Raw genomic sequence first — 23,161 nt, 5'->3', positions numbered from 1 at the left:
GTTTTCTGTTCTTATCTGACAGGAGTGGCACCCGGTGGGGTCTTTTGCTGCTGTAGCCCGTCTGCTTCAAGGTTCAACGTGTTGTGCGTTCAGAGATGGTATTCTGCGTACCGTGGTTGTAACGAGTGGAACCAGTCTGCCCATTCTCCTCTGACCTCTGACATCAACAAGGCTTTTTTCGTCCACACAACTGCCGCTCACTGGATATTTTCTTTGTGTTAACAAGCAATTGAACCTAATAAAGTGGCCAGTGAGTGTATATTTCATCAACATTGATCCCCATTTTCCATGTTTTATGTATTAACACTGTTTATATATTGCTTGCCGAGAACATGCAGAAGCCCTGGATACCATGCCAGCGGTTTGCCCAGGACTTACATTATCTTCTACAGCTGTCACAAGTTGCTCCATCATCCCGACATTGCATAAAACAGTCCCTGTGCACGAGCGTGAAGACTATGCTAGTAGCTTCTAATAGAAATAGTCTATGTACACTGTACAAGTTGCAGATTCTTTTCACAAAATCTTCCTTGTTGTCCAATGACCCGGTGTGATTTTATTCCATATTTAAGTAACACAAACAGGCTAAGTTCCCAGACAATACAGCAGATTGAGTAATACATTTTTAGATCCACTAGCTCTGGATGTACGTTTTGTGTCACAAAGTATACAGTTTAGAAAAGCCACTTCAGATTCACGACCATCGCCCGGGATCAGTGTTCCCGCAGTACTGGGTTAAGTTCTTCAGGACGCAGCCTGTCCTTGTTCTCTTTTAAAGGTGGTTTTATTGAAAACATCCGACTCAGCCTGTTTTCTGACTATAGATATTTTATACAGACATTTCCTTGATCTACGATAGGAGTAAGACTCGGCCCCCCCATCATACTTGGAGAGGTAAATATTTAATCTATTTCCAGTGCAAGAGTTCTGCTGTAACTTTTTCCTCCCATGCAGACATGACACAGTCAGCTTTTAATTCCGACACAGTAACATTCTTGTATTTAATCATTAATTTTATGATTGTTCAATTATATACTGAACAGTACATCACTTAAAACAGAATAGAATATCACCAAATGTTGTTATTTTGCCCATTAAAAAAAAATACCAGAAAATTATCATACAGGTTTGGCAAAGAAGAACAAAAGCACTGTTCTCTTCAAAAAAATAGATTGAGATAGGGGGTTAATAAATAGAAAGAGCCTCCCCGTAAACCTCTAGTATGTCTTTGGGATGTTGGACGTAATCAAGACACCCTTGCATGTTTTTAATGACTCTCCCCAAAACTGGCAAAGACTTAAAATATAATAGTGAAGTTCTTTTGTAAAGTTTGTAAAGATGAACAGCCCAGAATTAAAAACCGATTTCTTTTGTTCAGTTCTGTAGGAACATGCAGCTGTTCCGCTGTTGAATCATGGCTGATGTGTGACCTCACACTTACGTCAACTTATAAACTTTACGATCGGTAAAATATTTTTTATAAAATGAGGACTGCTTCACAAAGATTAAAAATGATGGAGACCCAGCCTTTACACGAAACCTACAGAAAAAAAAACAATTATTATTACAATTCTTGACTTAGGTAATACTAACAAATTCTAAACAGCCAGAAAGCGCAGAAAAATTGGTATCCCCTAGGACAGGGGTGTCCAACCTGCGGCCCTCCAGCTGCTGCAGGACTACATCTCCCATAATGCTCTTTCAGCTAAGGGGCTGGCTGAGGAGGATGGGAGATGTAGTCCTGCAGCAGCTGGAGGGCCGCAGGTTGGACACCCCCTGCCCTAGGATAAAAGGACTCTTCAGCTAAACAGCAGTTACCATGGGGCTGGAAAAAAAGACAAATGTCTACATATTATGCCTTATATATGTTTACCAAGTCATTGACTTGAAAAATCACCACTTGACACTATAAATGAATCACTACAAGAGATAACTTACAATTTTTATAAAGGGACAGTAATGTCCATCTTTCAGGAATCACTGACACACATACTGATAATTCCCTTCGAATTAATGCTATCCCACTTAGAAAGCCCAATTATTTCACTTCCTCCTGCCAAGATGCACAATGCATGGCTACTCATCGGGATGGGGTGATCTTGTCAGCTACACAGTGGGTATCACTGGTGCATTAGGGCTGGGGTTAGCTGAATGAATTCTAAACCCGTTGTGAACATTCACAAATAACAAAAGGAAGGAGACAGCCGGCTGACAAAAACGGTCCATACAGCATGTTCTCACCTTCTGTGCTGCATGGCCTCCAGCAACGTTCTCTCTGGGTTCACCTGATAAAAAGACTGCGTCTCTTCATCTTCAAAGTAAACCTGCCACATAGGAGAAACAATCAGAGTTCATGACATGATCTGACGACGAGAAGCAAGCCCCCACAGTGTAGCTGGTATGTGTTTGAGTAGGGTTTGGCATTTTTATTACAAAATGAATGGGTATAAGAGATTTGCTGGTTAGGAAACATCAGCATTCAGCTGATGCAAAGATAATGACAAATAAGTGTTTAAGTAATGTATACTGATATGTAAAAATATAGCATTATTCAGCATTATAACAGCAGACCCATCTGTGCCAAAGGAGCAGGAGCTGTATCAAAACCAGTTGTCTTTTCATCGGCTGTCAAATGATTTTATTAAATAAAGTCCATTACCTGGCATTGCAGGACCTCTGGTGGCCGTGTGTATTAATGTGCAGCCAGGCTTCAATTGTCAGGAAAAGTGTTTAAATTACTTTACCCTGCTGCGTCACTGTGAATTTTGGTCCATTATAATAACAATATATCCATGAAAAGACACCAACCTCCAGATTTGGAGCAAAATATTTCCGGTCCGTGTCCCATGGAGGATAATCTTCATTAAACATTGCATTCAGGTGATCTATAAATCTGGTAAGAAAATATATATTTGATATTAACCAACAGTCTGTGTTCCTGCTTTGCAGGACTGCAAACCTCTAGTCCTCCAGGGTCGTAAAAATCACAGGAATTCAATGTATCCTTGTCTGAAAACAACTAGTTTCATGAATTTTAATTGAAATTTCTGTGCTCAAGCTAAGATGATATCAAAGATTCACGGCCTGTCGGCCCTTCTCGAGGACTGGAGTTGTGCCACCCCAAAATAAAACCTAAAAATGCTTGTATGATGTGAATTTTTAACACAATCAGGGACAATCACAACAGACTAAATGATGGGAAATAAACTGTATATCACAAAAAAAACTGATGTTTCAAAGCAAAATGGCCTTTGTAGTTGTTTTTAACCTGGTATGCACTAGCTATAGATACGTTTCAACACAAATAGTTTAGTTGATAAAGCTAACCAAGTTTATCGTTTGCCAACACTTCTGCATTGAAATTAAGAGGTTAACTAACCGCTGCTTGACAACTCAATATCACCCTGAAAACGTGATGTCCTTACAGCCCCTATTTCCTTTTTTGTACCTGGAATCCTCGGGAAAGGCAGATATAAAATCTGTCTGCATGTGCTCTGGATAAAGGAAAAGCACCGGCCAGTGCAGACGGCCGCTCTCATCCAGAAATACTTGTGATCCGGTTGCATTCTCTGAGCTGATGCCATCATAAGAAAACTCAGAGGTCTCCTCTTCATCCTCTCCAGCAGCCTGTTGATGTAGCTTTATCCCTCTATCCTGTAGCAGAGTGTTACAATCAGCATGGAACACCACATTTACACACACAGGGTGCATTGCAGCTCACAAGGGGTAAATCATGGGTCAGTCAATTAAACCATGATAGGAATTCATCATTTAAACCATATTCTATCACCGTATAACTGTATGAGCAGCTCATAACCTTCTCTTTTTAGATCACTTCACACACATACAGATGATCCACCTCCAGCAGACAGTCACCTTCAATGCATTGAGCAGAGAGTCCTTCTTGGACTGCTTCTTCTTCTCAGCTAGTTTACTCTTCCGTGCGTCTCGCTCTGCAGCTCTCTATAAGAAGATAACAGATTCCTTAAACTGTGCGCGGCATCTGTTTCATGTGTAATATCGCCAGAACACAGAGATACTGAGAGTTAATGCATTTTAGAGCAAGGGTTTCGTACCTGCAGTCTATCAGCCTTGGTTCTGGTTTCGATCAGCTTTTTCTCCGTTGGGTTGATTTTGAGTCCTTCCTCGCACCACTTCAGAGCCTCTCTGTAATTCTTTATTTCCACACAGCACAAGGCACCTGTAACAGCAGATAGGTGGGTCACGGCCACTTAATCAGGAACCCAGCGTTATACTACAGGGGAGGGCTTTACAAGAAACAACATGCGGGTGGGCTGGTAACACTTTAAAGAGACTGAGTCACAAGAAACACACCATTAATATTTTTAGCAGGTAATTGGCTGGGGGATCAATTTAAAACTAGGTAGTTTAAAAAGAAGTACTCACATATTTCCTTATTTAAATAAAAAGAATCATCAGACCATGAAGCTATGTCTTCTAATGACTAATCCCAGAAAGTGTTCCCACTTTACGTTTTGTGAGGCTTTTTCCATCATTTTAATTTGTTATCCTCTACTATTACACGGGTTCTCATGTTTTACTCGGCTAGTGCTGCTGCTCTTTTGATGCTTTGTTCTACGCATGTTGATTTCTCGTTAACGCAGATTTGTGAGACGCTACTGAAGCCCATAATGGGGATACCTAGAGATCCTTCTAGATCAGAAAACTTCCTACCTCGAATCACCGCTTTCAAATGGTCTGGCTTTTGCTTCCTTGCAGCAATCGCATCATTAAGGGCAGAGCGATAGTTACCTGAAAATCAACACGAGAGTAATTCAATTTGAATTTTACAAAAAGAAAAAAAATGTTTAAAGTTCATATAAAAAAGTTAGTAGGAAAATGAGTTGCGGTACAAAAGAAAAATGATTCCTTCCTACAGGTTAAAAATACCAGGTTTACACAGTAAAAATGCTTGCTTAAGAAAGAGACCCACATTATTGGTCCTGGCCATTACAACCTAATACTTAAAGTCCTGTTTGGGTGGTCCTAGTCAACCCCTGTGACCCACATGCGAAGCTCAATGGTTTCCAAAGCAGCTGCTCTGAGAATCCCCCTAATTCTGAGCCGGACACCAAACACTGGAACAGTTCGTACCGAATACTCATCCCATTATTTTTGGCTATTTACTTCCACCTACCTAAGTAGAATTGCGCTGCTGCCCTGTTGGTATAGAGTATAGCGTTCAGCTCCACGTCCTTACATTTCTTCTTAATACCTTCTGTGTAAGAGGCGACGGCTTTTTCATAATTCTTTTCTTTGAAGTATTCATTCCCTTCATCTTTAAATGACTCAGCTTGTTCTGTACAATAATAACACGATAACAAAAGATAAATCCTTTCTGGAAATTATCATCGGCACACTAACATGCTTTATTCAACAACGAACAGGCACTGTAGGTCTATGAAAAAGGGAAGCATGGTAATTATTCACAAACAAGAACATGTAAATAATCACTACTCGTATTCAAGGTGAAGTCAGTAGCTGAATGGAGCTGGGTCCGTCTGCATGTGGGGCCCTGGCTTGTATATCAGCAGGTTCCAGGTGAACGCAAGAAGAAAGCACTATGGCTGCTGCAGGCTCCCTTAGAGCAGGGGTGTCCAAACTGCGGCCCTCCAGCTGCTGCAGGACTACATCTCCCATAATGCTCTTAAAGTATAGGAGATGTAGTCCTGCAGCAGCTGGAGGGTTGGACGCCCCCTGCCTTAGAGTTTATATGCAGAGTAGAGTCATCTACAAGGCTTAACGGTTCTGGTTGCAGTAAACAACATTGTTAGAATACCTTCAAGGGGTCGGTCTTCATCAAACAGTATAGACTGCAAACAGGCCAGCTCTGGGGCTTTCTCTGGGTCGATTTCTTGCGGGGCCTTCTTCATGAACATAGGAATTTTGTCAAACTCCTTAAAAAAAAAAAAACAACCAACTTACTGAGAAGAATGACGTGTTTTTTGTTTTTTGATAAGGTGTAAAAAGTGGTTTCACAGAACGTAAAAACGGGAGATGGATGAGCGCACGTTGTCTACAAAATGCAATGATGCTGTAACTATTATTAGTTATGGTTTTATATGGCGCCAACATATTCTGCAGTGCTGTACAACGGGTAAACAGGACATAACAACAACAGGTGAGGAGGAGCCGGTGCAAACAAGCTTACAATCTGTTACTTTTATAACTAAATACAGTGTTAAACCATCGCTAGTACAAGTGAACGAGCAAAACCTTTCCCAGAAATAATTGCTTAATCACGTAAAATATTGCCCCATTCATAAATGTTTGCCAGTAGCAGTTAAATGTCATGTGACACAAAAGCAGACACGGATAGGCTGGTGCCATAGAACTGAAAACGTATCTCTGTTGATTTTTGTATGTGATTAAACAATCAGGAGAAAGAATACAACAGCAGATCACCATTATGTAGCAGCACATTGGAATATTCATCCACACACTAAAACAGTAAATACGCAATACATATATTTCCACAATGCTACGAAGAACGCCGTGTTACCTCCTCCCAGTTGTCTTCGTTAAAGGCTCCCTCGTACTTTTGGGTTTTGAATTTCTCCATAAACTGGTCCATGGTGTCGTCATCTTCGCCTTGTGAATCCATGAATGCAGCCGCGTTCTCTCTACCTGCCTGCAAAAACACAGCAATGCATTTTCACTGGTTTCATTAACCCCGCGTTTACACCACGGCATACGACCTACATAAGAACTAACTGAAAATTGGTACGAGTTACAGCATCACTATTACCAGCACTAGAACACTTGATGGCAGTGACGCCTATAGAAAGAGACAGTTGGTGGATGATCTGGCTTCTACCTAAGCAGCTTTCTTTGTTTTTACCTGCAATGTGTTTAAGGGACATAGACTTTGAAGGCAGATAAGAACTTTTTCCATAAGGACGTTTTACTTTACCATGAGAGCGGTAGATACATGGAACAGTCTCCCATCAGAAGTGGTAGAGGGTAATACAGTGATGGGATTTAAACATGCATTGGATGGTCATAAAACTTTCCTGAATCTAAGACAAGTTCAAGTTAAAAAAAACAAACAGACAGCTGTATGCCTGCTGTCTCTCACAGTGTATAGGGAGTAGCCTGTTGTCTCCGTCTTAATGTACAAGCATCTGCAGATGTCAGTCTGCTGTCTCACAGTGAATAAGCAGCTGTCAATCAGCCATTTCTTCCAGCAGTCTGATGTCTCTCACACACAGCGCAAACTGCTATTTATCAACATAACCCAGCGACAAACCCGAGAGATGTCTGTAACAAGAGATAGAGAATACGCCGGTTATTTACCCTCAGAATCAGCTGCGTTCGAATTCCAGTTTAACTCTTACTTTTCCTTCCTGCAACACACGTTGCTATCTGTATTTCCGCCTGTGCACCGCTCTCTCCGATCCCCAGTGTGTTTCCGGCTGCGCAGTTCCGTCACACGTGTTTGCGGCTGCGCAGTTCCGTCACACGTGTTTGCGGCTGTGCAGTTCTCACCACGATCCCCCCGTGTGTTTCCGGTTGTCCTGCTGCTTTACTTCCGTGTTCTGACAACCTTGGTGTTTGTGGCCGTTCCGTGAGGAGAGTGGGAGAGAGTGAGTGGAAAGTATAACTCGGTTAAAGGGGACATTATCGGTGACCCAAGCGCAGTATTACCCCTCTAAAGCAGCTCATAAAATTGCCCAATTCATACAAGCACACTAGGAACGTTATGCAGTAATATTGCCCATATGTGAACACTTAAAGGGTTTAGGGGCCGGTCCCTTGTGGGATCATTCTGGCCCCAGAACAACAGGTTTTATGGGTATCGAGTGATATCATGAAACTGAGGATTTTTCTCAAAGTGTATGGAGGTTTTCCACTGGAGAACTTTTCTAATGCAAATAGTCTTCCACATCCTTATTACTGAATGAAAGAATGATTTTTCCTTAACGTGATCAGCAATACATATTGCTTTGGCGTGAGGGAGGTTTGTTTTGAGTATGATGGTGAAGTTTCTGATGAAGTGTAGGGGTTTGTGAACAGAGTGGAATTGGTAGTCGGTCAGGCAAGGTTATGAGGCTTGATGTTAGATACAGCGCTTCCCGGCTTCTTCTCTTTTTGCTTATTTGCTACATTTAAATATTTGGGATCACAAACTCATTTAAATATAAGACAACGATAATGTGAATAAACATAACATGCTTTTAAATTATTTCATTTATTGAAGGTAAAGAGTTAATCAAAACCTATATCACCCATGTGAAAAAGTAAATGCCCCCTAACCTCCTGCCAATGGCACAAACGGCTTTCTGCAGGAAAGACCACTAGAGAGTGGTAGGAAAGAATGTATTGCGCAATCACATGAAGTGGACCATGATTGTGCTCCTTGCCATGAAACCGCAGCAACTGGGAAAGTAAACTAGTGACTTGTTTAAGAAACTAACAAGGAGTATGTATTATTTACATTAACCCAGACATTCTTTGTTTTCCTATGATACTGTTTTTCTGTTGCCTAGTGTGAAGAAATGCCTTTGTGTGCTCCAGTCCATTGTTAATGAATTTAAGTGCTGGGTTTATATATCTTTTAAAAGTTGCAGTGATCTGTAATGTACAATTTTGGGTAGTCTTTTGTTTGAAGAAGCATGATTTTGCCTGGTTATTGTGGTCAAGACTAGAGGTTTGAGATTTATCCACTGCGCAATTTGCAAGAAAATTGTGGCGCAATGAAACATTTTCATTTACATAATCCCTGCGGAGTTCTTCAGCATGATTGGAGTTGGCTGTGCCTGTTGCTTAGGTAAATCTTGAGTATCATCTCATCGGTTTATCTGTGATCCGTAAACTGCTGATGTTGGTGAATAGGGACCCCTGGCAGATTTCCACAGACCTTGGCATTCAAGCACACAGAGTTAATCTGAGGCCCTGTGTCAGAAATCTATATACTGATGTGTGTCGGATCAGCCATGCTTTTCCTGTCCAATTTTGAAAACAGCAGGCGAGCTTTTGAGTAATGCTTATTAGCCCTACGATGAATTCATGTTCCAAATTAACTTCACTCTCTATTTACATTCTGTTTTCCTTGTCATTCAGGTGTGGAATCTGTTGTAACTTCATTGGTTGAGTCACAGTTATTCAGTTGGACGCCCTGACTCATAAGAGTCTATGGAGAAAACAAGTGCAATGTGCATGCAGGGCTTCCATAGCGTCGCCATAAAGAATAAACTCAGTGACTGAGCAGGCAAAGTCATCCAAAATATCACATGACTGACAACAATCGCAGCCTCCAGGTCAATTGAAACAAAATGAAATAAAACCAAGTTGTCTTCAATGCTGGTATACATTACTATCTACAAAATTGCATTATTTCATTAAAGAAAAATAATTTAACCCCTTTTATTTTCTATTTCAGACACAAAACTGGTGAGTTTTATAGCAGCCCAAAGATTTATAACAGTGCATGTTAATGTGTATTCCTCCTTTTTATTCCAGCTGGAAGGAAGGTGCCACTTGTCATGGTGAGATTGCTGAGACCTTGTTGCAGATTACTGCTGCCCAATCTGTCCTGCAGATCCCATCATAATGACTCGGCCAAAGGAAAACGCCTCCTGCTTTCTCGGCTATACCAGCCTAGGAATATTTGGGAAGAACAATCCTCTCACCTGGAATCCAAATCCAACGAGCGTACCAGTAAAAGCCATAAACTGATGATCAGGGCAGGTCTAATTCAGTCTTCCAGCCCTGGATGTTTTCACTTTCTTCCTTACACTGTGCGCTCAATTGAGAAGCTTATTCGACTCATTGATAAAGAGATGCATGGTATTGGGGGCCAGAAGGTTGACTTGACCAGCTTGCACCCAGCAGATCTCTGGAGACAGAGCGGACGCTGGGATCTTATGGGTAAAGAACTCTTCCGTCTGGTGGACAGACACAACCAAGACTACTGTCTGGGGCCCACTCATGAAGAGGTGGTTACTCACCTCGTCTCCTCGGGGGGAAGCATCTATCACAAGCAACTTCCATTATTACTCTATCAGATAACACGCAAATTCAGAGATGAACCGAGGCCTTGCTTTGGTTTGATTCGTAGCAGAGAATTCTATATGAAGGACATGTATACATTTGATGCAACGGAGGAAGCAGCATTTCAAACGTATAATGAAGTGTGCCAAGCTTACTCCAACATTTTCAGTGCCCTCGGTCTGAATTTTGTAAAAGTCCAAGCGGATACAGGGAATATCGGGGGCAAGATCTCACATGAGTTTCAGCTGCCTGCTACTATCGGTGAGGACAGGTTGCTAGTATGTCAGGGTTGTGGATTCTCTGCCAATGTAGAGACCTTACAACCAGGAGAACGGGACTGTCCTTCATGCAAAGAAAAACTAACAGAGACAAAAGGCATAGAGATCGGACACACTTTCTACCTGGGTACTAAGTACTCGCATATTTTTAATGCTACCTGCTATGATTCCCAGGCAAAACCTTTTGTAGCAGAAATGGGATGTTACGGGATTGGGGTTTCAAGACTTTTAGCTGCTTCTCTAGAGGTGCTTTCTACTGAGGATGATATTCACTGGCCTGGTCTTATTGCCCCCTACCAGGTATGTCTAATTCCTCCCAAAAAGGGCAGTAAGGAATCAGAAGCCGCATTAGTCGCAGAATCTCTTTACGATGAAATCATACATTCAGTTTGTGGTCTCAGAGGCGAGATAGTTTTGGATGACCGCAATAATTTGACTATTGGAAAAAGGGTGAAAGAAGCCCAAATGATGGGCTATCCGTTTGTTGTTGTGGTGGGAAGGAAGGCTTTAGAAAACCCACCAGTCTTTGAAGTCAGGAGTCATAACGCAGGTGAGGTGCAGTTCCTATCTAGAGAAGGACTAATAGATTTTTTGAAGACGGTACAAGTCATATAGAATGTCAGTCACACTGGCTTTTTAGTTATCAACTTGGAAATAACTCATTTTTGGTCGATTTGCAATGGCCTGATTTAGTGTATGAAGCCTAATCAACCATACGTGCGATTCATAGTCCTGTATTTTTTAATAAAAAAGACTCTTCAAACATAAATGTCTTTGTTTTTATTAGCATATCCATTAATCAAGAATCACAAGTGTTACCCGCACTCAGGATGCTTTCTTGATCTGATGATACAAAATTACAACTCAAAAACAATTTTTAGTATTAAAAACAGAGCACTTACCAATTACATGGATGGCATTTTTTTGATGAATAATTACAGTTTGTAAGCAGCCAATCACAATTGCATGAGATAAAATATACTTGTGTATATATATTGTATAGAGGGAGGTCTGGAATAACCCTATGTAAATTTATATTTCTATTTTCTCAATGTGAGAATCCTTTCAGGTGAGAATTGCAGTTAATTATAAAAATCAGGCCAGCAGAGCTGCCTCCTAAAGAAATCTTTCCATTGTTTCCAGACAACAGCTCATTTTTGTGTATTGCAGTACATAGGAATTGTAAACTTACTAAATCACGTAAAATCATCCTTCATAATGCAGGGAAGCAGTTTATAGGCACCGATCAACAACAGGTAACAATACACGTGCCCTGAAAAATGGCTGATATGGCAAAATTAGCTGTATTGACAAATGGTATTGTGTGGCTTTACACGTTTCACGTATCTAGTAATATCTACCCTGACCGTTGGTTAAACATAACATTTCACAACAATTAAGAACTATTCTGCCCAACCACAGCTCTGCCTGTTCTTAAAAAAATCAACCTTTATTGCGTTCTTGGTATCGTCTTATATTCAGGAGAGTACTATACCCATTCTGTGCATGAAGGAGTTGCGGAGTAAATTTTTCTGTTGGTCAAAATGAAGAAGATCGTTGGCTTAATGTTGGCCTCCTGGAATTCAACTTCATTGATTGAAACAGGAGCTTCACCAAGTCCGTTTTACCTTCTGCTATCATTGCTCTAGAGAGTTCTACAACTGTTGCCGTGTTATTCCGACACACGACCTGCAGCTCCTGGCTAACACTCTCGGATGTATATTTTTCTTGGGCCTCTTTTACCCACAGTTCCACCTCTTGCGTCAATGACCTTGCGTTTATCTCGTTCTGGTTGTATAGGCTGAGGAGACTCTCCATCAGGCATCTGAAGCTCTCTGTTCCCTGGGTTCCTCTGCAGTCCAGTTTTATGGCTTGTTTGAAACACTCTAACGCATTCAGTTCCTCATTTTTAACTCTTAGACATTTTCCCTTTAACAGCTGAAGTTCAGGCAAGGTGTCTCCAAGGTCAAGCTCTGCTGCTTTGGCAATGAACACTAAGGCATTATTTAGTGCATTTTCATCTGTTAGAAACAGTTCCTGAACTGCATCCACCCCCATGTAATAACAGACCTTAAGGGAAAAAACAACAAATCATTTGTTGCAAGAGTAGCATGGAATCATACTGTTTTCAGCAGGTTTTAAACCCTAAAATTTATTTTTGTACTCGTAAACGTTTAGAGGGTGTTAATCTTGAATATAGTCAACTTTGTTAGAGATTACCATTTTGTAGGCATTTGGAATCAGGGGCTGTCCCACAGAGGTGTAAAACCAATTGAGGTCTGTGCTTTTGCATCCCTGACCTTAATCACAGCTCCCACGCAGCCCCCTTGGGGTTCATTGAACCCTTGTGTTGTGATACGAGGTCAAATGCTGGAGTTCAGGCTCAATGGTCCTGTCCTTGGCCCCGTCTCTAACCACTCCCCGCAACGAAGGTGTCCTACTTTGGGCTCCTGAAATGTTGTTGGTATGCAATAACAACTTTGTTACACTTACTTGACTTATATCCAGGTATGTCTTCAGACAGGGGTATACGTTTAAGATACTGTCCAAGTCAGACTTGGCATCTGTCAGAAGTTTCCTGTCTGGTAGACTTCCCAATCCCATCTTGGCACGTTCTAGATCTCGTACATACATCCGGAGGAAAATCTAAGACAAAACAAAAATACAGTAATCAATAGAAAGCAAAGTTCAGACGACAGTCCACCGACAGTCAAGCTGGAGCCCTGGCTGGGCACCGTGTGGAGCTAATCCTGTCTGGTACACATAGTGGGACAGGAGGCTATTCTAGCCGCCCAGCAGTTCCAAAAGTAAAACCTGTATGTCCTGGTACTGGGCCTGGCGGTGTGGGGGGCGGCAGAGGGCAGCTTCTGGGTCGGGGCAATAGGAAAAAGGGGTATAACATAGAAACTGGGTTCCAGGGGAACGGGTGGTTGGGCTGTATAATATCCACAGCGGTGTGCCTGAAGGGACGAGTCCGTCACACCAAGGAATTGTTTTCTTGGGTTACTAGACATAGGACCAGAAGGTTGTATGGAAAAGGATGTTTACACAATTGTAGGGGCGAGTTATTTACACCTTATAGTGTGATTTACCTGTGCACGTGTTCCATAGGCCTGCCAGTTTAGTTTTGGGTCTTCGAGGACATCAAGTGCCATATTACAGATCCCTATAGCCATCTCTTGCTTTCCCAGGAAATGAAAAATCTTTGCTAATCGGTTTAGTATAAGAGGGTCATCTTTCGCCATTTGTATTGCCTTTAAAGAAGAAAAAAACAATCAATTATTTGTTATTACTTATAAAGAATTATAAGGTCTTGTTTTATTGAATTACAATATGATCAGGATTCAGGAGGCAGTGTACCATTTGGATAATTTTAAAATGCTAACATACTAATTTAACAAAGCCACGCTATATTTTCATTGTGATCAAAATTGTAATGCAGTAACGGTGCTATGATGGTACCTTTCCGAAGCAATCCAGAGGGTCTGTTCCCGTGTAGCCGCAGTTATGGATCCCCATCGGTGTTGTGGAAAACGTATGTTGTCTTTCCAGCATTATTCCAACATAGCACCACGCCAGGGCTGTAACAAAACAGAATGCAATTGTGTTCTGGCTATTGACGCTGAAGTAAGACAATCTTATGTAGACAACAAAAAAAAAGAAAAGCAGTCTTATTACCTTAAGAGCCAAACAGCGGGAGCATTTCATTGGTTGCAATGGCAACAGGACCATTTTTAATCATTTTGTTTTTTATACATAACCCAATCTGTGCAGATCAGATGGGAGCTCTTCAGCCATTCTGAGAATTCTGAGTTTAAAATTGTGGAATGGTATCGGGCAACTCTCTAACTCTTGGGCTACAAGTGCCATCACAAATCTGAAGACAACGGGCCCTAAGGTAGAATGTAGCACATCGCAATGAAATGTTTAGCTAATCCTGCCTTGGCTTTGCGACATCCGACCTGAGTTTACACAACAGTCAACAGGTGGAGCGGCATTAGTAATTGATAGATGTGTTCTCATGTTTCCGGACCATTAAACTGTCCTGTCCGCCACCCTTGAAGTTTGAAGCCTGAAGTCAATATGAACGGCAATGTGCTATTCTACAGAGGAAGGTAAAGGTAGAAAACCTGATGAACAGGTTTCACAGGCCTGAACACTACAATGGAAAAAGAATACAGCGCGCTGGATAAATAGTTCCTCCTATATTCTCTCTGCTGTCATTCTGTTTTTTTGTGAATCTCCAAAACATGATTTAATAGCCCAGAAATGTATATGGCTGAACAATCCATATCAGCAAAGTCCGCAGTTATTCTTAAACGAGAGGGGCTTTACACTGGGGTTAAATAATGCTGACTGAACTAAAATTAAGTTATTTAGTCATTTAAGAGCCTAAAATAAAAAGCATGCTTTAACCTTTTGCTTCCACAGTTATTTCCAAGTTTCTCATTTAGTGAACAAACAAAAGTAAGTTTTCAGGACAAGTAGGGCTTTAAAAAAAAGTTTTCTAGGTGTATAGATTATGCACAGCTTGTATAATTCTGAAAGAATATCAAAAATATATTTGACTTGAAAATCACCCTATATTTATACATAATTTTCATTTATTTTACGGGTTATTTTATTTCAGTGCTTCAGTTTTATGCCAGGGATGCCTCTTCGTCATTCCTCATGGCCTTTTTGGAGTGGCACCCATGTTTTGACTGCACTTTATAGGGTCTTCATCATAACAAAAGAACAATACTGACCTCCTAGCACTGCACAGTGGTGCTTATACCTAATAAAACCGCTTTACTGTCATGAGAACATTGGGGAACGTGGAAGCCGTCACACTCCTGCTCACAGCAGCGTACCTAAAAGGGGCAGCCCGCCCCGGGTGCCACTCATCAGTGGGATGCCGCGACGGCCGCCTAACGCGGGCCTGCAGCTGACAGTCGCGGCGCCCGTACATTGTGTGAGGAAACTCTTTCCCCGCCCACTTTCGTGCTCCCTCTGGGCGGGAAAAGAGTTTCCTCACACAGTGCGCGCTCCACAACAGTAAGCTGAAGGCCTGCGTTAGGCGGCCGTTGGGCCGCGTAGACGTCTGCGCAGCACAGGTGATACTCGGCCGGCCGCAGGACCAGTGAAAACTGCAACGAGAGGTAAGGGAGTGCGGGAGAGTATGAATGTGTGACTGAATGAATGAGTGAATGAATAAAGTGAGTGAGTGTTTAGGGCAGAAATTGGACAGGCGGGTTGCTAAAGGGACAGAGGTGGCACAGGTAGGCTGCTGCAGGGGCAGTGTTGGCACAGGCAGGCTTCTTTAGGGACAGTGTTGGCACAGGCAGGCTGTTTAAGGGGCAGGGGTGGCACAGACAGGCTGCTTTAGGGGGAGAGGACTACCATGTCAATGTCTTGCTTAGTGTATAGTGATAAGGGTTATGCTGTACCATATCTGTTCAGCAAATATTATTTATTTAAACTTTTTAAATTTATTTAAAACTTAATAATTATTTCAGATTCCTTGTTTTTTTTACAGTTGACATACACTTTATAAATATGCGTTACTTTTTTGTATAGAGATCAAATAATTTATAGCATCAGGCCCTGACCGGCCATATGACATACCGGGCAAATGCCTGGTGCACTGCTGCCAGACATCACTCCGTGCTCCGTGCCACAGTGTGCGTCCAATGCCTGGATATTCCCGGCTAAACCATAAGGAGTAGGCTCTTGTAGCTGTTGGGCTTAAAGGGCTACCTCGTCATCCATAGTCCTCCACCGAGAATGGGTGGTGGATCCTAGCATCGCTTTTCTTAATCCATCCTGATCTCAAGATTGTAAGCTTGCGAGCCGGGCTCTCTCCACCTAATGTATCGGTTTGTCTTAGTATGTCAATTCTCTTGTCATACCCTTTGAGTATATGTATTGTATTAAGCGCTGCGTAAATTGTTGGCGCTATATAAATAAAAGATAACAATAATATCAAACAGCATTTTCCATCTTTCATAGCCATGTAGACACACAGGAAGATATCTGATTGTGCTGAACCAATTTAGTGAGCCCCAAGGAAGTATTGTGTAAGTGCAAATTCCATGGCTACTAATCAACGCTTTGACGGAAACATTACCTCTGTAGTGACAAAATGAGGATTTTATTGCTTCTTTGAGGAGCATCAGGGTCTTGTTAAAAAACAAAATTCTGTTATTCTCGTTGTCATTCTTGTTCATTAATATTCCATCCAACCTAAAAAAAAAAAATTGTATATAGTTTTGTAAATCAAAGTGGGCAGAAAATTTTGATTCCAGTTAATATCTGCCAATACCGGCCTGCTTATCAATACTGGTTGGAATTTTTGGTGGATGGTAAACCCATGGCAGCTTTAATACTAGGACCCCCAATCTAAATGCTACCAGCCCTCCCCGGAACAGAAACGGAGCAATAGAGCTGCTGAGAATGGCTGTCAATGTAGATGGGGAAGTTGCCCCCTGGGCTGCTGTTATATAATGATTGTGGGTCATTGCCAGAAGCCTTTTTGTTTGTTTTAATTGTATTCACATTTTCACATATATTGCCAATGTACTAGATGTAGGTAGGATTTACACCAGGGGAGGGCTGGCAAAGGAAGATGGGGGCAGCCTTTTTTAATGTATTTTACTTGTATTTCAGCAGAAAGTGTCTAGAGTGTTAAATCCTTTTAAGTATTTAAATGTTTCTATTAAATCTCCCCTCACATTAATATACTGCGCAAACTTTAGAATATAATGGATCCACTTTAATGGTGACATATTACCCACATGTCAAGGATTCCATATACCATTAGGGGACAGCAAATGTGTCTCCAGTACCCAGTTTACTCATTTTTGCCATTTCTTAGTCTACGTCTGGAACTGCTGATGTTATCTGAGTTGACCTGGCCGCGAATTTCTTGATCTTTTCGTACCTTATGCACAGAGATGCCATTGTAAAGAACCAGCTTCGTTTTTCTTCCACTGTAATCTAAAACAAAATATAAATTTCCAAGTTTAGGTGAGATGCACGGATCTGCTAACTTATAAATATATATATATATGTATATTGTTAAAATTAAAGATTTCTTAGTTTATGAAAATAAAAAAGAAGCTTTACATACCATAACATGCCGACGATATTACCGTATTTGCTCGATTATAAGACGACCCCCCAAAATCTGAATATTAATTTAAGAAAAAGCCTGAATATAAAACTACCCTATAGGTAAAAGGTTTTACCAGTAAATGTTAATTCATGTAAACTATGTAAACTATTTTTTTTAAAATAAAAGCTATGATTGAGAAAAATATTTTGTTTTTATTTCCTTTTATTTTCCAACCTGCCTCCCCAGTTATGCACATCTGTCCCCAGACTTGCCACTCTGCCCCAGAAATGCCTTATACCCCCTATATGCCACTGTGCCCCATGATATGCCTTTTAACCCTCTAAATACCACTGTGCCCCATGATATGCCTTTTAACCCTCTGTATGCCACTGTGCCCCATGATATGCCTTTTGACCCCCTATGTGCCACTCTGCCTCCAGAAATGCCTTATACCACTATATGCCACTGGCATTTAGGGGGTTAAAAGGCATATTATGGGGCAGAGTGGCATATAGGGGGGTATAAGGTATTTCAAGAGGCAGAGTGGCGTATAGAGGGTTTAAATGCATTTCTGGAAGCAGAATGGCATAAAGGGGGTTAAAAGGCATTTCATAGAGCACTCTGCCTATAGAAATGCCTTATGTCCCCCATACGCCATTCGCGTAGACAACTTCCGCAGCAGCCGGAAGGAGGTGCAGTTAGCAGCCGGGGCTGTCTGCGTCCATCGCACATACACCCTCCGACTGTCAGAGAGAATTCCCCGCACCGGAACGCTACTCAGTGACGGCCGGGGAAGGTCTGCGCGATGGACGCAGACAACCCCTGCTGCTAACCGCACCTCCTTCCGGCTGCAGTGGAAGTTGTCTATACGCTGCCCCGGCTACACAACGGGAACTCAGACGTACCGGTAAGTTGGGGGGGACGGGGACAGGAGGATCCTGGTCCCCTGCAGTGCTGCGGGGGATCTGGATCTTAGTCTCATAGTTAGACCTATTTGAGGTCTGATTATAAGACAACCCCGATTATAAAACGAGGGTTTTTTTTCAGAGCATTTGAAAAAACCTTGTCTTATAATCGAGCAAATACGGTAGTTTTAACAATCTTGTTTAAAAGCCTGTTTTGTGCTGTTTCTATACACATAATTGTTTCAGGACTGTAGAACCCTGTGATACGCTCATAACCAGCAAACATTCTGAGCTTCTAGAAAAGAGGGACATCAGAGCATGAAAAGGGGACAGAGTGATTTAGTCCCAGGGTCTCGGGGGTGTTTGGTTGGTATGTAAAAAGGGTAAACAAGGCTGCCTATGACATCAAGTGGTACCACCTCCACAAAGGCCTATCTAACTGGGGATTCTATCTCTACCTGATCTAAATCATCATGACCTCTTGGTTTTTTATGTGTCCTGGCTGCATGTTAAGGATAAGTAAAGAGACGGCATGTGAGTTCAGGACAGGTGAATCTTTAGCTATGTAATTGCGTTAAAGACATAGCAGAAGGGAACATTAAAATGCAAGAATGTATACTTAATGAGATGTAAATCTTATCTAATTGTACATCATCTAGTAATGCCTATTGGGCAAGCCACAAAGACACGCACGTATAGTATACGTAGTAGAACCACAGAGGAACAGGGCATGGACCACATCTGAAAACACATCCCACAAAACATAACTATAGTCACGCTCAACCGACTCCATCGGGGCACAATTGTAGCTCACATCTTCCGCAGGATAACCCCAGCGTCTCCAACAAACTGCCTGCACTTGTGGCACTAAAAAGGGAACGGCACAAGCTGCTGACCCAAGTTAGAAGCTTACAAACTTGGTCTACTATTGTATACAAACTAGTAACATGCTAAATCAAAATAAATAAAAACAAGAGCATATTTAGTCAAGTAACCATTATATTTAGACATAAAACTTTTCTCTATGTGCTTCTTTTTCAAATATCATTACTGACCCTTGAATTATTAGAGTTCTCTGATGAATCCACAGACTTTAAGAATTTAGCGTTACGTTTTAAGAGGTACCTACTCCAAAAAAGCCACCGGAATACTTTGGGCATGGTCACCTTTCCCCTAGCTGTAATGTGTTGGGACACGCTCCTTGCCAGGCTCACGTCGACATGTGGTCACCAGCCCAACAGCCGGATCCCACTTGTGGTGTTTGCTAAGGAACACACCTTTATTTAGATGTCTGCGCACAACACCAGTATTTGTAAAACCCTCTTATATAATATATTTCCTTATGCGAAAAACAACAGAATTAGTCATCTAGCATTGGTTCCATAATGTCTTCATTTGCTAGTAAATCCATTGAGGGTTACATGTAAAGAATCATTTTGTTACAAGATTGTAATAGTTGCGATCGCCATGACGCCTAGTGACACATTTTGCACCATAATTACCATACGTGGGATCTTCATATGGTAGACTACCCGGATATCTCTCCCTCTTCTGAGGGCAGGCCAGCCATGGGAGGGGCGGGGCTAGCCCCAGGCATTATTAAATGAGGTGGGATGAGAACTGGGTGGGGTGGGCTAAATGTCACTTTCCTGTCCTGGAGAAAGAGGAGGGTTACCCCGAGATCCATGGAAGCAACTCTGCACCCGGAGACTCTCAGTCAAACATGAAGGGTTCCCATGTGTGAGAATTACCCAGTATACATAACACCCACTTTGTTTTCGTTGTAAGGTGTGTTTACAGTGAGCTGCATATCCTCATTCCACTCATGTCATAAATCCTTATCTCATAAATCTTTTTTATTTTGCACTTCCCTCTTTTTCAGTTGACCACAAAAATATGCAATTTTATTACGATATTTTCACATACATTTTCATGTAAAAATAGTTTTTTTTCTAATTTAATGATTTTTTTAGTTATACGTTTTTCAGCCCTTGGAGTAAAATGTTATCTATGGTAACTCCCTATGAAATATCAAAAATAAATGCACTTTGATTTTAGAACTGTAGCCAATGCATTGTATGGTATGCACTATATGTCTTGGCTTAGGGCTGACTGTGAGCGGGTTTACATATTAACCATTTATTAGCTCGGTCACAAAGACTGTTGTAGTAACTTGATAATTGTTGGTAATCAAATGGTTCTCATAATTATCCTTGTGAACACCACACTCATGAGGAAGTAAAAGTATTCTAGAAGGTATTTAATCTGTGAAATAACATAATAGAATATAAAGGGATCTGTTCTGTAGGACCTTGAGAATCTGGCCATTCTTTTGTTGTGATATATTCGGGGGGGGGCTGCTACCTTTTGGCAGGTAGGCAAAGCCAAGTGGTTGCATCTGCCCTATAGGCCCCTTGCCCCTCGGTAAGTAACATATGCACTGGAATACATATTCACAAATACACTCACGCTAACACATACACATTCATGCAAACACACACTTACACACTCATACTAATGTATACACACTTGCCCTAACATACATACATACATACATACCCCTTCCTTACTTGCTCACTCTCTTACTTCCTCACTCACTCCTTTGCCCCCTTAACTTTTTTTCCGGCTACTCACACACTACGCAAGCAACCTCGCTTTTACCGCGGGGTCACCATATTATGTGACACCACCACGTTCCTGCCTCCACAAGTGGCTGGTCAAAGTCAGGCCAGCCCTTTTTGAAGAAATTTGGCCTGACCCAGGAGCAATGCCCCCCACCCGTACGAGGGCCGTGCAGCCTCTATGTGTATTAATTGTGTGATGTGGCAAAGTTGATTAAGTATTGTGGTATTGGTGTGTGTGATGTAACAGCATTTGCCTAGTGGCCTGCGGTATTATACAACATGTACCAACCTGATGTGTATTGTGTTACTCTTGGTGGTGCATGATTCAGGTGGTATACATCACCCAGTGACACATGGTGAAACTTATGTGCTTCCCACGGTATTATTGTGATGTAGAAATGTGGCACTAAGCAGCAGTAAGTTATTCAGCAAATGCCCGGCTGTACGATAGGTAAGCATAAAACCATAATGTGCTGACACGTATCCAGCCGTCGGCAGCACCTATGTCGTCAGGCGGCCACTGGCCTTAAAGTGACCTTTATTATTACACAAATTAATAATGCATGCTACACATAATATACATATTAAGCATAGCAATACACTGAAGTCAATCTGATACCAACTCATTATTAATATTAATAGCATAGTGCTTAGGATGTTCACTGATCATACCTGGAAACATTTTATATCAACTGACTCTTCAAAGGTTTACCCTCATAAAGCCCATCAGAGATCATCTCATAACCTCAAACTGTCAGTCTTAAAGATGGAACTTAAGCAAAATAGCCTAAAATACAGGTTAAATGTTGCATTTTGATACATCATATGGAGTTATAGAGAAATTTGTAATACGGGTGGCACATACATTTTATTCTGCATGATATGTCCCAATATGCAGCTGACCCCTCCACCTCGTTCCGTATTAGCTGCGCATTTAGCAGATAACAGGAAATAGAAGCTTGTATGAGTGCCCACAGTGCCCACGGGGAGCTCAGACTCAGTACAGGCTATATTACATTTTTTTTATTAGAGGTATTTTAATACATGCCCAAAAGATTTTACAGTCCGTGATCTGGTAAGATCAATGGCTAGAGCGACCACACATGGCTTTGATCCTGTGTTATGGGCAACCTCCATCCAGGACCATGAACAGTCTAGAAGATGGATGGCTTAAATGAGTAGAGTTATGTTTCTATTCTACACAAAGGTGGTTGGGGCTGAGATAAATTATAGATTTTCCAGACTGACGTGAGGTTAAAATTCTTTAGATTTTGCACATGCAGCTAGAAGACTACAACCCTTCTGTCTTTGTTGCTAAGTTGGAAATGATCAGTTTCATACATATCACATGCAATCTTTCCATTCCCCTATGAAGGTGCTTGATTATTTAATTGTCCCTTCATTATATACAGTTAAATGTTTAACTAACCTCTTGTTTCCCATAAGCCAGGGCCTTTTCATACAGGTTGATTCCAGCAAGCAGTTTCTCCATGTTGTCCTCTTCATTAAGCAGACCAACGTCAAAGACGTGGGCATAGCCCTGTTCAGCCAGGCAGCGAGCGGCCCTCAGCTTATGCTCTTGGCTGTCCCCACTATCTCCCTCTAGACCCATTAGATGGGACAACTTATCGGTGCAATGCGAAGCCTCATCCTCCATATTTAATCTGTCGTACACATAGGCCAGGTTCGCCCAGGCATTTAAATTGTTGGGATCCTGATGGCTGATGTTCACAAAAATATCCCTTGCATGGTCAACCTCGTCCAGGTAAAAGGAAAATACACCAAGCAGGTTCCTGACTGCAAACTGCTGAAAGCTGGAGTCAGATTCCAGTTGGAATTGTAAGGCATCTCTTTTTAATTTAATGTCTCTTCTCCTGAATTGCACTGGAGTGCAAGATTCAAAGTTAAGGTTCATTTCCAAGTGAAAGTGCCCAGGAATATATTCAAATTCATCTATGAGGGTCTCAATATCCACACCAGGTGTCTCCTCCATGGTTGGCACAGCAATTGTTTCCCTTGTCTTCTAAGCTCTGGGCGTAAATCTACCTGTAATTCTGGTTTGAGTCACTTGTATCTCGGGAGGAGCTAAGGGTGTGAGAGGTGAGTGCTAAGAATTTTCTCCTCGCCCGTGTTTGTGTTGCAAATGTATGTATCCCAGCACAGCCTGATCACGTTTTTACTCTCTGAATGGATCTCTATATACTCATACATGGGGACCTTCTAAATGAGCAAAAATATTAACCC

At 41.6% G+C, this 23,161-nt stretch overlaps 3 protein-coding genes across 5 annotated transcripts; 1 reads left to right on the top strand and 2 right to left on the bottom strand.

Moving 5' to 3' along the window:
* Positions 1 to 878: 878 nt before the first annotated feature.
* Positions 879 to 7,424, bottom strand: TTC4 (tetratricopeptide repeat domain 4). 2 transcript variants are annotated; one of them, XM_053469241.1, is made up of 11 exons: positions 7,359 to 7,424; positions 6,524 to 6,652; positions 5,801 to 5,918; positions 5,159 to 5,320; positions 4,696 to 4,773; positions 4,077 to 4,201; positions 3,877 to 3,963; positions 3,449 to 3,654; positions 2,809 to 2,893; positions 2,242 to 2,324; positions 879 to 1,540 (listed from the first exon to the last, which is right to left on the bottom strand). In XM_053469241.1, the coding sequence occupies exons 2-11, from the start codon at positions 6,623 to 6,625 to the stop codon at positions 1,438 to 1,440; spliced, it is 1,149 nt and encodes a 382-aa protein (XP_053325216.1). In that variant the 5' UTR covers positions 6,626 to 6,652; positions 7,359 to 7,424; the 3' UTR covers positions 879 to 1,437. The 2 variants fall into 2 exon arrangements, with proteins under 2 accessions (XP_053325216.1, XP_053325215.1); XM_053469240.1 differs by having other exon boundaries at positions 7,318 to 7,417.
* Positions 7,425 to 7,522: 98 nt separating this feature from the next.
* PARS2 (prolyl-tRNA synthetase 2, mitochondrial) lies at positions 7,523 to 11,061 on the top strand. Of its 2 annotated transcripts, XM_053469014.1 has the most exons (3): positions 7,548 to 7,607; positions 9,085 to 9,281; positions 9,484 to 11,061. In XM_053469014.1, the coding sequence occupies exon 3, from the start codon at positions 9,507 to 9,509 to the stop codon at positions 10,905 to 10,907; it is 1,401 nt and encodes a 466-aa protein (XP_053324989.1). In that variant the 5' UTR covers positions 7,548 to 7,607; positions 9,085 to 9,281; positions 9,484 to 9,506; the 3' UTR covers positions 10,908 to 11,061. The 2 variants fall into 2 exon arrangements, with proteins under 2 accessions (XP_053324988.1, XP_053324989.1); XM_053469013.1 differs by lacking the exon at positions 9,085 to 9,281 and having other exon boundaries at positions 7,523 to 7,607.
* A 531-nt stretch (positions 11,062 to 11,592) lies between these two features.
* TTC22 (tetratricopeptide repeat domain 22) lies at positions 11,593 to 22,937 on the bottom strand. The gene is made up of 7 exons (XM_053469924.1): positions 22,347 to 22,937; positions 17,215 to 17,270; positions 16,402 to 16,517; positions 13,755 to 13,873; positions 13,385 to 13,546; positions 12,786 to 12,938; positions 11,593 to 12,362 (listed from the first exon to the last, which is right to left on the bottom strand). Exons 1-7 carry the CDS (start codon positions 22,908 to 22,910, stop codon positions 11,832 to 11,834), a joined length of 1,701 nt encoding a protein of 566 aa, XP_053325899.1. The 5' UTR covers positions 22,911 to 22,937; the 3' UTR covers positions 11,593 to 11,831.
* Positions 22,938 to 23,161: the final 224 nt, after the last annotated feature.

The sequence above is a fragment of the Spea bombifrons genome, chromosome 6 (assembly GCF_027358695.1).
Source record: "Spea bombifrons isolate aSpeBom1 chromosome 6, aSpeBom1.2.pri, whole genome shotgun sequence".
Classification (NCBI taxonomy): Eukaryota; Metazoa; Chordata; class Amphibia; order Anura; family Pelobatidae; genus Spea; species Spea bombifrons.
The sequence above is the reverse complement of the archived record's forward strand: the minus strand, read 5'-3'. Positions and strand labels throughout refer to the sequence as shown.

Coding starts and splice junctions, on each gene's coding strand:
- TTC4 (XM_053469241.1), bottom strand. CDS start 6,625: ATGGATTCACAAGGCGAAGATGACGACACCATGGACCAGTTTATGGAG. Junction 5,919..6,523: donor ACGAAGACAACTGGGAGGAG/GTAACACGGCGT, acceptor TTTTTTTTTAAG/GAGTTTGACAAAATTCCTAT. Junction 3,655..3,876: donor CTCTGCTCAATGCATTGAAG/GTGACTGTCTGC, acceptor ACTCTGCTACAG/GATAGAGGGATAAAGCTACA.
- PARS2 (XM_053469013.1), top strand. CDS start 9,507: ATGGTGAGATTGCTGAGACCTTGTTGCAGATTACTGCTGCCCAATCTG.
- TTC22 (XM_053469924.1), bottom strand. CDS start 22,910: ATGGAGGAGACACCTGGTGTGGATATTGAGACCCTCATAGATGAATTT. Junction 16,518..17,214: donor ATGGCATCTCTGTGCATAAG/GTACGAAAAGAT, acceptor TTTTTTTTTTAG/GTTGGATGGAATATTAATGA. Junction 13,874..16,401: donor CTCATTTTGTCACTACAGAG/GTAATGTTTCCG, acceptor GTTTTGTTACAG/CCCTGGCGTGGTGCTATGTT.